The sequence below is a fragment of the Panthera tigris genome, chromosome B4 (assembly GCF_018350195.1).
Source record: "Panthera tigris isolate Pti1 chromosome B4, P.tigris_Pti1_mat1.1, whole genome shotgun sequence".
In the NCBI taxonomy this organism is placed as follows: domain Eukaryota; kingdom Metazoa; phylum Chordata; class Mammalia; order Carnivora; family Felidae; genus Panthera; species Panthera tigris.
In genome coordinates this window covers 41,425,794-41,438,456 of record NC_056666.1, presented here as the reverse complement: position 1 = coordinate 41,438,456, position 12,663 = coordinate 41,425,794, and the positions used below count along the sequence as shown (strand labels likewise).

Sequence of the window (12,663 nt, the reverse complement as noted above, 5' to 3'; positions counted from 1 at the left end):
CTGGGCTCTCCCGACACCCTTGCGAAGGGAAGGCGGCGTGCCCAACGGTTTGAGAACCGCCCAGAGGTACCGTTAGGAGGCGCTCGCGAAACTGCTCAAGGAATTCCCGCCCTCCCCGTTACATGCCCCAGTAACCCCGGCGCGCCGGCGACCGAGAGTAACCTCGCGGTCGGGTGACGGACCCCCCCGCCCCGACTCTCGCCTGCTCCCAGCTCAGCCAATGGGAAGGCAGCGCACGAGCCGGCCGGACACTCGCCCTCACCGACTCCTCCCCCAAGCAGTTAGAACCGAGTTGTACAATCACCTCGCCGCCGGCTTTAGACTTTTCCAATCGCAACTCAAGTTCCCGATCCCAAGCCCCGCCCCTCGGCCTGCCCCGCGTTCATTCTCGGCGGGAGTCACCTTTGCTTTACAAACGTTCAGACCCGCCCTCTGCTTACCTTGCTGCGTTAGGCCCCGCCCCCTGCCCGGACGGACCAATAGCCAGGGGAGCCTGAAGCCACTGGGCGGGCCTGCAGCCAATGCGCACGCCGTGGGCGGGCTCCGGGCCGGAATTGGGGGTGAAGCTACAGCCTTGTGCCCACATTCGGGGCGCGCGGAGCTGGGGGGTCCCTGGGGGACGCCCGGAGCTAAGATGGCGTCTGTAGCTGAGGGGGACGTGGGGACGGTGGCGGAGCTGGCGAGGGTGCTGCGGTGGGGTTTCGAGGAGCTGAGCCTTAACAAGTTGGCGACGTCCCTGGGCGCGTCGGAACAGGCGCTGCGGCTCATCATCTCCATCTTTATGGGTAAGGACCCTCCTGCCTCGCTCCGCCCCCTCGCGGAGTCCCCAGGGAATAGGGACGTGACACCCCCCCCCCCCCCCGCCTCCACTTTCCGGAGCCACCCAGGAGGGCTTTGTGGGGTCCGGATGTGAATCCTCAATCACGCCAACCAGCTGTCGAGAGGAAGACAAGTCTTTTCGAGTCTGGGGGTGCCGTGCCCTCTGAACCTCTTCACCTTTCTCTTCGACCCCTGCTCTACCCTTCTGGCCCCTCATTTGAAGCCACCACCGTCTCCTCATGCCATGATCTAATCTACCCCGTGTCCCCACGACCTATCCTTATTTGTCTCTCTCTTGAGTTCTACTCTCTGTCCATGTGTACTGCTGTCTGTTATTAATATCAACTCTCACACATGCGCGCTTCTTGTGGTAGGCAAAGGCCCCCTAACTTAGGTATTAGCTTTGTGGGCCCTTAAGCCCCATATTCTATACTTCCATATTCGGAGCCTTTTTCTGCATTGCCAGCTTCCATTGTACTTCTCTTTTCTGTCTTGTTTCTAATATTTTCTTCTTATACCATATTGCTTCTCCCCCACCCTTAACCACTCACCTGCCATTTACCCTGGAATATTATTTTAATACTGGGTTTGGGAAACAGGACTGACAACCCCCTTAAAAACTATGCTACTCCAAGCGTTTATGACCTATATGGTTCAAAGGATGTGATGTGTCTGACTTTATGTCACAACAAGCTATATTATAACTGGTTTATAGGCTTTTTTTACTGCATCTTTCTTCCATGGTTTTTAATACATGGAAACAGCATGGCACAATGATTTAAAAAAAAAAAAAAAAAAGTGTGAACTTGAAAGGCAACCAAGTCAGACCCAGCCCTGCTGCTCCTTGCAAACTGTGGGGCCCTGGGCAAGTCACTTAACCTCTCTGGGCCTCGATTTTCTTACCTATGAAATGAGAATAAGGTGTACCTAATAGGACTGTTGTAAAGCCCTGTAATAGTTCAGAGGTCAAGATCTGATGCATAAATCTTGAGTAGTTGGAAGGTTTTGTGAAGGTTATGGGACTTTAGCTGGTATAGTAGGGGTGGGGAAGAACTAAGCAAACAGCTCTGGGACAAGAGCAGGTTAGAGATCAGAATCGTAAGAAGTTTGAGATAAAAGTTGAGCAGATGTGCCTTAAATGCCAGAAAGAAGTTTGTAATGTATCCAGTAGTCAGCAGAGACGTGGACATATAATATTACCTAAGGGTGTTAACTAGATCTAGATAATGTGAGAGGCATCAATTTATATTTAAACAACCTTGGCAACTAATATAATTGTTACTTGCCTTTTGCATATAAAACCAAGGTGATCTTCCTTTCTTCCAACTGAAGGTCACCTTTTCCCTCCCTTGTGGAATTGTTAAATTTTAGAGGTGAAAAGGACCTCCCGTGTCTCTTAGATCTAACCCAGAGTTGTCAACATTCCAATCTAGAGTTCTTTGCACCACACCAGCTTTGAACTTCTACTCCTTCAGCCTTGTCTCTGACCCAGTTATTTGTTGGGGTTGTAATTGGCAATTAGGAGTGTTTACATTCATTAGTTTGGAAGCTCACTGTTGATTTCTCAACTATAAATTGAGAACGTAACACAGGTAGCAACAAATTATTAGGGGGCAACCTGTTAAATGGAGCTACGGCTGGAATTAGGACTTGGAATTGGTCCCTTTTTTGCTGACATAATTGAATACTGCCTGTGTGCTCCTGGTGGGCCACTGCTCTGTACTATCCTGGGGCATACACCTGACTGGGACATTGTTTTTTCTTCATGTCCTTCTCTCCTCATTACCATGCGTTATCAAGTGATAAACACTTGGTGAATACATCTGCCAAACTCCTGAGGCCCCTTGCCAGTCTACCATTTCCCAGCTCCTCCCTTCCTATCTCACATGTGCTGTTGCCTTCAGTAACTCTGGGTTTCTCATGTTTAGATTGACTTGGGGCCTCATGTTGCTTCCTATCAGCCATAGCTCTTCCACATGGATATATAGGGTTGTGTTTTCTAGGTGTGGATTAAATATATACATGCAAACGCAAGTTGATAAGCTTGACACATGCTTGGAAGAAAGAGTGCATTCTGGTTGTAAATGTTTTCCTTACAAAGGTATTCTCATGTCTGTGTATTGTAACCTAGAAACGAGTAGCCTTTCAGTAATGGAGTTCCTGGTTCCGGAACTCCGCTGTTTGGGGGAACTGGGATACTGAAGGAAATCCTTGTTAGAGGTACCAAGAAGGCCTGTAGTCCAAAATGATTTCTGACTCCCTTTCTACTACTTAAAGATTAATTTAGGTTAAAAGCACTTAAATGCAGATACCCCAAGGGAAGAGTCAGGTATATCAAGCATTCACGTTTTAAAGTGTGAATAACTTTTAATTGGATAGTCTCATTGCTCTTTCTTAACATCTTATTTTTTCCTACTTAGGTTCTGTGTACTGATCTTGGGGTGGGCCATAGATCATTAAAGCAGTAGCTTTCAAACCTTTGTGGCTCAGACCCATGGTGAGAAATATGTTTCATATCCTGACCCAGTACACATGTGCACTTATATATGTATTTGAAGCACGTTTCAGAAAACATTACTTATCCTTACATATACGGTGTGTTTTTCTATTTTGTTTTTTAGTAGTGTTTATGACCCACTAAATTGATTTCATGACCTACTAATGGGTTACAAGTAGGTTGAAAAATCTTGAGTTAGATGCTGTAATTTTTAATATTCAGTACTTCAGGGAAAGGATAAGCTTATGAGGATTAATGCATTAGAGTATCCTGAACAGCCAGAAGACTCCATTAAAGGGATGTGTCTATCTATGTTTGTCCTTTGTGTGATTGCAAGGAATTTGGTGGAAGATGAATTTTGCTATGGTGTTGGCAAATACTGCCAGAAAACATCTCCCTTCAACAGCTGGGGTCTCATCACTCCTTAGATACTTAATAACATGAATTGTTCCAAATAAATTCAACAAAATATGCCTACTGTGAGTTAAACCCTATGCTTGAGCCTGCAAGGACAAGGGCATTGGTGCAGTATGAGTGATAGAGCCAGGCACTCAAAAGTATGGCTTACGGTTAGTGGGTAGGGAATGGGCTTGAGATAAGTACTCTAATAACCACAATAAAAGGCAGAAGTCTAAGTGCCATGAGACAATTACAAAGGTTATGAGATTGAAAGATTGGCCCTTTAATGAACTTTGAAAGCTGAATAAGGTTCCAACAGACTGAGATGGTAAGACATAAGGAATACAGTGAGCAAAGGTATTGAGGTAGGAATGCGTGGTGACACGGTCAAGGAACAGGAAGTAGTCCACTTGGACTAAAGCAGGATTTAAATAGAGAAGTGGTGGAAATAAGACTGGAAAGTTAGGTCGTAGAGCCTTGAAAGCCAAGGTAAGGGGGACAGGTAAGAGAAAAGCCAAGAGTAGGGAATCCCTGGAGGTATTTGAAAGGGATATAATGTGACCAGAGCTGTATTAGGAAGATAATACAGCATAGGGTGATTTCAAGTAGACACAGACAAGAAGTTGGGAAGCCAGTGAGAAAGAACAATGATCTAGATGGTTATATTGGCTTGGAGGCAAGGTGGTTGCACCTAGAGGGGAACATAGGGTTCTCATGTGAAATATTTTAGGAACACAGAATCTTTTCTTTTTCTTTTAATTTTTATTTTAGAGAGAGAGAAAGCAGGAGCAGAGGAGAGAGGCAGAGAGAGAATCTTAAGCAGGCTCCACACTCAGCGCAGAGCTCCATCCCATGACCCCAGGATCATGACTTGAGCCTAAATCGAGTCAGACACTCAGCTGACTAAGCCATCCAGGCACCCCCTGGAACACAGAATCTTTTAAAAGGTAGATTCTGAAAAAATAAATAAATAAATAAATAAATAAATAAATAAATGGTAGATTCTGTATGCACGTTCATCTACGCAGCTGCTCATGTCAAAAATCTAAGGATCAGCCCTGCCACTTTAACTCTCTCCCCACATCCCAGTCCCCAAGTCCTATCAATACCACCTCCACATTATGTCTCAAATACATCTACTTTTCTCCATCACCACAGCTGCTGACTGTCACCAGAACTACACGAGTAGCCTCCTGACTGGTCTCTAATTCTGTCCTTATCCCTCCCAAAGCAAAGAGGTCTTGATGCTGTGCCTTTCCTGCTCAGAACTCTTCGCAGGCTTCCATACGTGGCTAGTAAGCCCCTGCCTGCTGTTTCAGCCTCATCTCAAGCAAGTTCACAACTATTTTTTTATAACTTTTTTTTTTTTTGAGAGAGAGAGAGAGAGGGTGGGGGGCAGACTGAGAGGGTCCATGCCGAGCATGGAACCTGACTCAGGGCCCACAACCTAAGACCCTGACCCTGACCTGAGCTGAAACCAAGAGTCAGACACTCAACCACCTGAGCCATCCACATGCCCCTCACAACTTTTCAGCCTCAAGGCATTAAGCCCTTTCCTACCTTGGAGCCTATGTAGCTGCTAATGCAGGTGCCTAGAATTTTCTTCATTCATTCACCTAACAGGCATCTTTCATCTTTCAGGTCTCAGTTCAAATTGTCACTTTTTCTGAGAGTTCTTTCCTGACTCTCATTTTTTTTTTCCCAATATATGAAATTTATTGTCAAATTGGTTTCCATACAACACCCAGTGCTCATCCCAAAAGGTGCCCTCCTCAATGCTCATCACCCACTTTCCCCTCCCTCTCACCCCCCATCAACCCTCAGTTTGTTCTCAGTTTTTAAGAGTCTCTTTTGCTTTGGCTCTCTCCCACTCTAACCTCTTTTTTTTTTTTTCTTCCCCTCCCCCATGGGTTTCTGTTAAGTTTCTCAGGATCCACATAAGAGTGAAAACATATGGTATCTGTCTTTTTCTGTATGGCTTATTTCACTTAGCATCACACTCTCCAGTTCCATCCACGTTGCTACAAAGGGCCATATTTCATTCTTTCTCATTGCCATGTAGTACTCCATTGTGTATATAAACCACAATTTCTTTATCCATTCATCAGTTGATGAACATTTAGGCTCTTTCCATAATTTGGCTATTGTTGAGAGTGCTGCTATAAACATTGGGGTACAAGTGCCCCTATGCATCAGTACTCCTGTATCCCTTGGGTAAATTCCTAGCACTGCTATTGCTGGGTCATAGGGTAGGTCTATTTTTAATTTTCTGAGGAACCTCCACACTGTTCTCCAGAGTGGCTGCACCAATTTGCATTCCCACCAACAGTGCAAGAGGGTTCCCGTTTCTCCACATCCTCTCCAGCATCTATAGTCTCCTAATTTGTTCATTTTGGCCACTCTGACTGGTGTGAGGTGATATCTGAGTGTGGTTTTGATTTGTATTTCCCACATGAGGAGTGACGTTGAGCATCTTTTCATGTGCCTGTTGGCCATCCGGATGTCTTCTTTAGAGAAGTGTCTCTTCATGTTTTCTGCCCATTTCTTCACTGGGTTATTTGTTTTTCGGGTGTGGAGTTCGATGAGCTCTTTATAGATTTTGGATACTAGCCCTTTGTCTGATATGTCATTTGCAAATATCTTTTCCCATTCTGTTGGTTGCCTTTTACCTGACTCTCATTTTATATGATGTCCCCTGCTGTGCTCTCTCATATTGACTAAAATTTCCTCCCAAGTGTATATTCCAATTTGTAATTATATATTTGCAGAGAAGAGCAGAAACCACGTAAGTTTTTTTCACAACAGTATTCCTGGAGCTTAAGTACCTGGCTTATGGAAAAGGCCCAAGAAATATTTCATACATTCACACATGAATACATGAATGAATGACTTGGCAACTGATTAAATGGAGGATAAAGAAGTTGTTCGTAAAAAACTCAGTCCAGATGGGGCACCTGGGTGGCTCAGTCAGTTAAGCAATCTGACTTCTGTTCAGGTCATGATCTCACAGTTCGTGGGGTTGGAGCTCCGCGTCAGGCTCTCTACTGTCAGGGTGGAGCCTGCTTCAGATCCTTTGTCTCCTGTCTCTGCTCCTGCCCTGCACACACTCTCTCTCTCAAAAACAGACATTTAAAGAAAAACAACAACAACAACAACAACGCAGTCTAGGCACCTGGCTGGCTTAGTTGGTAGAGCATGTGACTCTCGATCTCAGGGTTGTAAGTTTGAGCCCCAGACTGCATGTAGAGATTACTTAAGAAAATAAAATTTGAGGGCGCCTAGGTGGTTCAGTCGGTTAGGCATCTGATTTTGGTTCGGGTCATGATCTCACAGTTCATGAGTTTGAGCCACATTGGGCTCTGTGCTGACAGCTCAGAGCCTGGAGCCTGCTTCGGACTCTGTGTCTCCCTCTCTCTCTGCCCTTACCCCACTCATGGCCTCTCTCTCTCTCTCTCTCTCTCTCTCTCTCTCTCTGTCTAAAAAATAAATAAACATTAAAACAAATTGTATTTAATGATAAGTAAAACATATAAATAAATAATAAATAAAGTCTTTAAAAAAAAAAAAACAGTCTTTCTGCCTGGGTGGCTGGAAAGATAACAGTATCTCACAAATGCAGAGAAGTCGAAAGGAGTGTCAGATACTGTTCAGTGCCAGCAGTGGTCTAGTTTTGGATTTGCTTTAGGCTCCAAGGGCAACTCCAGGTGTCTTAAGGGTTGTGAAACCCAATCTTAAGTTCAGGAGAGAAGTGGGACTAAATATAGTTTTAGGAGTCAATATTGGTATCATAATTGAATCAGGGAGGGAATGAAATGCCGTGGAAAAGCTTATACAAGAGAGAAGAGAACCCAATTGTTGTTGACTGAGTATGTTAATCTTGCCACCCCGTGTCAATAATAACAATTGCTGGCATTTATTAAGGATTTGGTACGTACCAGACATTGTCTGAAGTGCTGAACAATACCCCACCTACACCTGCCAATTACTCATGAGATAATTGTAGTGCTGTTACCATTGCCCTTGTGAAAACTGAGGCCTTCAAAGGTTAAGTAACTTGCCTAAGCTCATACCTGTTTCTACCCAACTCTAAAGTCCCTGTCTTTACCACCCTGGGATTGCAAACTGTGGGGGTGGAAAAGATCAATGCTGTGGGTATCCTTTTAGTTTATGTGCTTAAACCAATATGTAATCAGCATATGAAATACCTCACAGGGTCTAAAGCTGGAGCTGGCCAAATGGAGCAGATGGCCACCTGCTTAAGTATGAGTATTCTCTAGTCTTGGCCATGACTGTGGCTTGGCTATTAGACTGATCAGAAATTGCACTTAAAGAGTAAGGATTCCTTCCTCAGAGGTTCAGGTTAGCATCACTAAGGTTAACAACCTTTAAAATCAAAGTAGGTCCTACAATTAAGTTCCCTTTGTTTTTGGGGGGTTTTTTTGGTTTTTGTTTTTTGTTTTTAATTCAGTTCCCTTTGGATCAAAGTCAGGTCTGGTCGTTCAGAACTAAATCTGTTATTTAGTGCAAAAAGCCTTCTTCAGGTAGCACTGAAATTACAATGTGAAGAGACCAAGGCCAAGCCAGATGGAAATTAAACAGCATTAACTACACAGATGGGACTTTTGACCATAATACAAAGCAGGGTCCAGAAATTCTACTACTGAAAAATAAGAGGGTTGTCTTAGGTGACTTTCAAGCCTTCTTCCAATTCTAGAAGTGTAGATATATTCTACATTTTTAGACTTTATCTTTATTCTGATTCATAGCCACAGATTTTATCATAATCTAACTCTTCCTGTTTGGAGATTTCTTTTAAATATATTTTTCCAATTCCTTTTTATCTGCACTCCAATATCTTACATTGCACAAAACTTTTCTTGAGTGCCAGTAGTACTTTTTTTTTTAAGTTTATTTATTTTGAGAGAGAGAGAGAGAGAGAATGCATATGCATGTATGCGCTAGCTGGGGAGGGGCAGAGAGAGAGGGAGAGGCAGAATCCCAAGTAGGTTCTGCACTGTTAGTGTGGAGCCCCATGCAGGGCTCAAACACAAGAAACATGAAATCATGACCTGAGCCGAGACCATTTGATCCGCGCTGATGGAACAGAGCCTGCTTGGGACACTGTCTCTCTCTCTCTCTCTCTCTCTCTCTCTCTCTCTCTCTCTCTCTCTTTCTCTTTCACTCTCTCCCTCTATCCCTTCCCTGCTAGTGAGCACGTACTCTCTCTCTCTCCCTCTCTGTCAGAATAAATAATCTTTAAAAAAATATTTGCGGGCACCTGGGTGTCTCATTTGGTTAAGCATCTGACTTTCGCTCAGGTCATGATCTCACAGTTCTCAGGTTCAAGCCCTGTGTCAGGCTTTTCGCCGACAGCTCACAGCCTGGAGCCTGCTTCAGATTCTGTGTTTCCCTCTTTCTCTGCCCTTCCCCCACTTGTGCGCTTGATCTCTCTCTCTCTCTCTCTCTCTCTCTCTCTCTTTCTCAAAAATAAATAAACATTAAAAAAAAGAAACACAAAACTCAAGAAAAAGAATGACTCCATAAAAAAATATTTGCAAATCTTTTTTTTTTTTTTTTTTTTTAAAGAATCACGGGGTGCCTGGGTGGCTAGGTCAGTTAAGTGTCCAACTTGGGCTCATGTCATGATCTCACAGTCCATGAGTTCGAGCCCCGTGTCTGGCTCTATGCTGACAGCTCAGAGCCCCGAGCCTGCTTTGGATTCTGTCTCTCCCTCTCTCTCTCTGCCCCTCCCCTCTCACACTCTGTCTCTCACTCTCAAAAATAAACAAACATTAAACAAAAAATTAAAGAATCATTTATTTGCAGAGGCATGTGTAAATTTGGGCCCATGAGATTATATGCACAAGCTAATTTAACAAAAATAATTATATACCCACTGACATTATTAAATCCGTCTGGGGAGCCATCAGAACTCACCAGATGTGTTCAGTGCAGCAGCCTTTTAAAAATGGGATTGGTTTTCAAAAAAGAAATGGCATTTCAGCTGAACCTTAAAGGTTATGGAAGATTCTAGTAAGGGAGAGATGAGAGAGGAAGCTTTCCAGCTGCAAAGAATAATGAACATATATGTGGAGACCAGGAAAAGTGAGAAAAACCTGAGGAACAGTAAGTGGGCTGGTTCGTTTGGAACAATAGAGAATCCGTAAAGGAATAGTGGAGAAGAACCTGATAGACCTCTCAGGCGGGTAAGGGGTAAAATGGTGGAGTAAGGTAGTAGGAGGTGTATTATCTTTAAACACCTGCAGGCCTAAGTACAAATTCTGCATTAAATATGTACCAGCTGTGTTACAATAGACTAATTATTAAATTTCAACCACCCATTTCCTCATGTTCCCGAAGGCCGATATTACCAAAGAATTGAGGTTAAGGATTAAGCAGTTTATCTGATATTTAAATTGGATTTAATTCCTAACAAGCAACAATATTTCAAAACAGAACGTGAAATTTACATGAATTTTTAAAATAGCGTAGTCATCAAAGAAATGTTTTATTTCTAGAGAACTGCTTAGGCATACCCTTTGTGTGGACACATTCATTCTTCTCTGCTCTGGAAAAGTTTGGGAAGCTCATTAGGGTGTGAGGACTGAATGAGATAAAATGTATAAACATTGGGGGCACCTGGGTGGCTCAGTCGGTTTAAGTGTCCAACTCTTGATTTCGGCTCAGGTTATGACCTCACGGTTCCTGAGATCCAGCCCCACCTTGGGCTCTGCACTGATAGCACGGAGCCTGCTTGGGATTGTCTCTCCCTCTCTCTGTGCCCCTCCCCTGCTCATGCGTGCACTCTCTCAAAATAAACTTAAAAATATATGTATGTAAGCATCTGACCAAGCCTAACCCAAGGTAGTTTTAAATAATTGCTCTCTTCCTTCCCTCAACAAATATTCATCTTCTTCCTTTCCAAGTAGACTCTATAGTCTTGGGACCAGAGTCATGAGCACCTCCTAGCATCTCCTGGCTTGCATCCTAGGAACTTATTAGAAATGCAAATTCTTTTTTTCTTTTTTTTTTTAATGTTTATTTATTTTTGAGAGAGAGAAGGAGACAGAGCACAAATGGGGGAGGGGCAGAAAGAGAGGGAGACACAGAATCCGAAGCAGGCTCCAGGCTCCAAGCTGTCGGCACAGAGCTCGACGAGGGGCTTGAACTCACAAACTGTGAGATCCTGACCTGAGCCGAAGTCAGACACTCAACCAACTGGGCCACCCAGGCACCCCTAGAAATGCACATTCTTAGGTCTGCCCCAGACCTACTAAAGACAGGGCCTGATGATCTGTGTTTTAACATGTCTTCTAGGTTATCGTAACTACCCTGAGGTTTGAGGATCACTGGTTTATTTCTTCTGGTAGCTGTTTTGTAATACTTAGTGTCCCCATAGTATCTTCAGCTTTTTGAAATGGTGTCGTATCCCGTGATCTTTGTAATAAACAAATTTCTCAGTTTCTTATTGCTTAATTTTCCCTATTTGCTAGTATCACTTGTTATTCCTCAAATACTATTATTATTACCAAATTACGCTGTTAATGTTATTATAACAATGATACTGTTAGATCATCATCATCTTCATTGTCTAACTAACATCATTATCTCCACCATCTGTTTCACACTTTTGATGAGAAGGTTAAATGTAGAGGAGGGTTTTTTTGCATAAGGTTGTTAGACAAATAGTTCCATCTTTCCTCTTCTGTCTTGCATCAGCCACCTCCAGCGGTATAGCATTCTCCTAATCGATTGCCTCACATTTCTTAACACAGTTGATAAACTGACTTGTAGCTCTAACAAGAATGAGGTGCCCCAGTCGCGGCTGCCAGGGAAAGCTGTCCTTCCCAAGCACAGAGTTTTTTAAGGTAGAGGTGTGTGTTTGTGTTGACATTTTTTCAGCAATTGGCTGAAGTCCAGGGCCAAGAGATTTAGGGCCCACCTAGAGTTCTCTTGGTGAAGCAGTAATAGCTCCCTAGAGGCCTTCAAAGCCTATCTGTGATTTGTGCAGCCCAAAAGATGTTGCATGCAGCTTTATTTCTACCCCGTTTTCAAAATGAGAAGAGTAGGGGGTGTGTAAGACACTAAAAATAAGGATAAGTAATTTCTGGATAAGAATTGCCTTTGGGCTTAAAATGGACTGGTTTTTAAATCCAAGTTCCTCTCTACTCAGGCACTGGCTTTGAAGATAAAGTGAGATTCATTAAATTCTGGACACCTTGCACCAAGTATTCTAAGAACCATATGTACCAAAATTGTTAGTAATAGAGGCTTCTGATAGAAATGCCACTGCATTCTAGCTGTAGGGACATTTGTCAGAAAGTGGGTAGAAGATCAGGCCAAAAATGAGCAGACCCAGGTTTTGTTTTTGACTCACATGAAGTCACCAAGTAGACTATTTAAATGCCCCACTCCAAGCATGGGCTGTGTTTAAATTAAAAATAAAAAGCTCTTGTCAATTAAAGATGCTTTTCAGTACCAAGTATTCATGTTGCTATGGCATTTTCATAAGAAAGGCATATATGGTCATTCTGCTGCATAAAATATAAGTGGTGAGGTAGTAATTTTGTAGGCAGTTTACTAAAAAAAAAAAAAAATAGAGGATTCACGCATATATATTGTATACAGATCTGAGGCAGATATGGGATCCCAGGAAGTTAACGTTCTGATCACTGTATATTTGTAAATGCTGTGATGAGAAGTGGCTTCCATGTAGGCATGGTAAATGCCTTATAGTTCCTGAGGTTTCCGATTTCTGCTGTGATAGCAACTCTAAACTCAGATGCACTTGGACACCACTCTGGATCACTGTCCATAAATACAAAACTTCTGTTTGTAAGCCAGCAAGCAGAGGCCAGCTGGAACGGTGCCCTGTTAAGTTTCTTATGACATATACCTCTGACGAAAGGGAGAAAGATTGATTATAGTTAGCGTACAAATAAAGTGGG

At 43.3% G+C, this 12,663-nt stretch overlaps 1 protein-coding gene across 2 annotated transcripts in view; it reads left to right on the top strand.

Moving 5' to 3' along the window:
- The first annotated feature begins 530 nt into the window (after nucleotides 1-530).
- The window catches only part of LPCAT3 (lysophosphatidylcholine acyltransferase 3), a 39,676-nt gene continuing 27,543 nt past the window's right edge, over nucleotides 531-12,663 (top strand). The window contains exon 1 of one of the 2 annotated variants that reach the window (XM_042991692.1): nucleotides 531-785. In XM_042991692.1, coding sequence (XP_042847626.1) covers nucleotides 635-785 — 151 coding nt within the window. In that variant the 5' untranslated portion in view covers nucleotides 531-634. The remainder of the gene's footprint in view (nucleotides 786-12,663) is intronic. The other variant, XM_015540835.2, reaches the window with a different exon arrangement.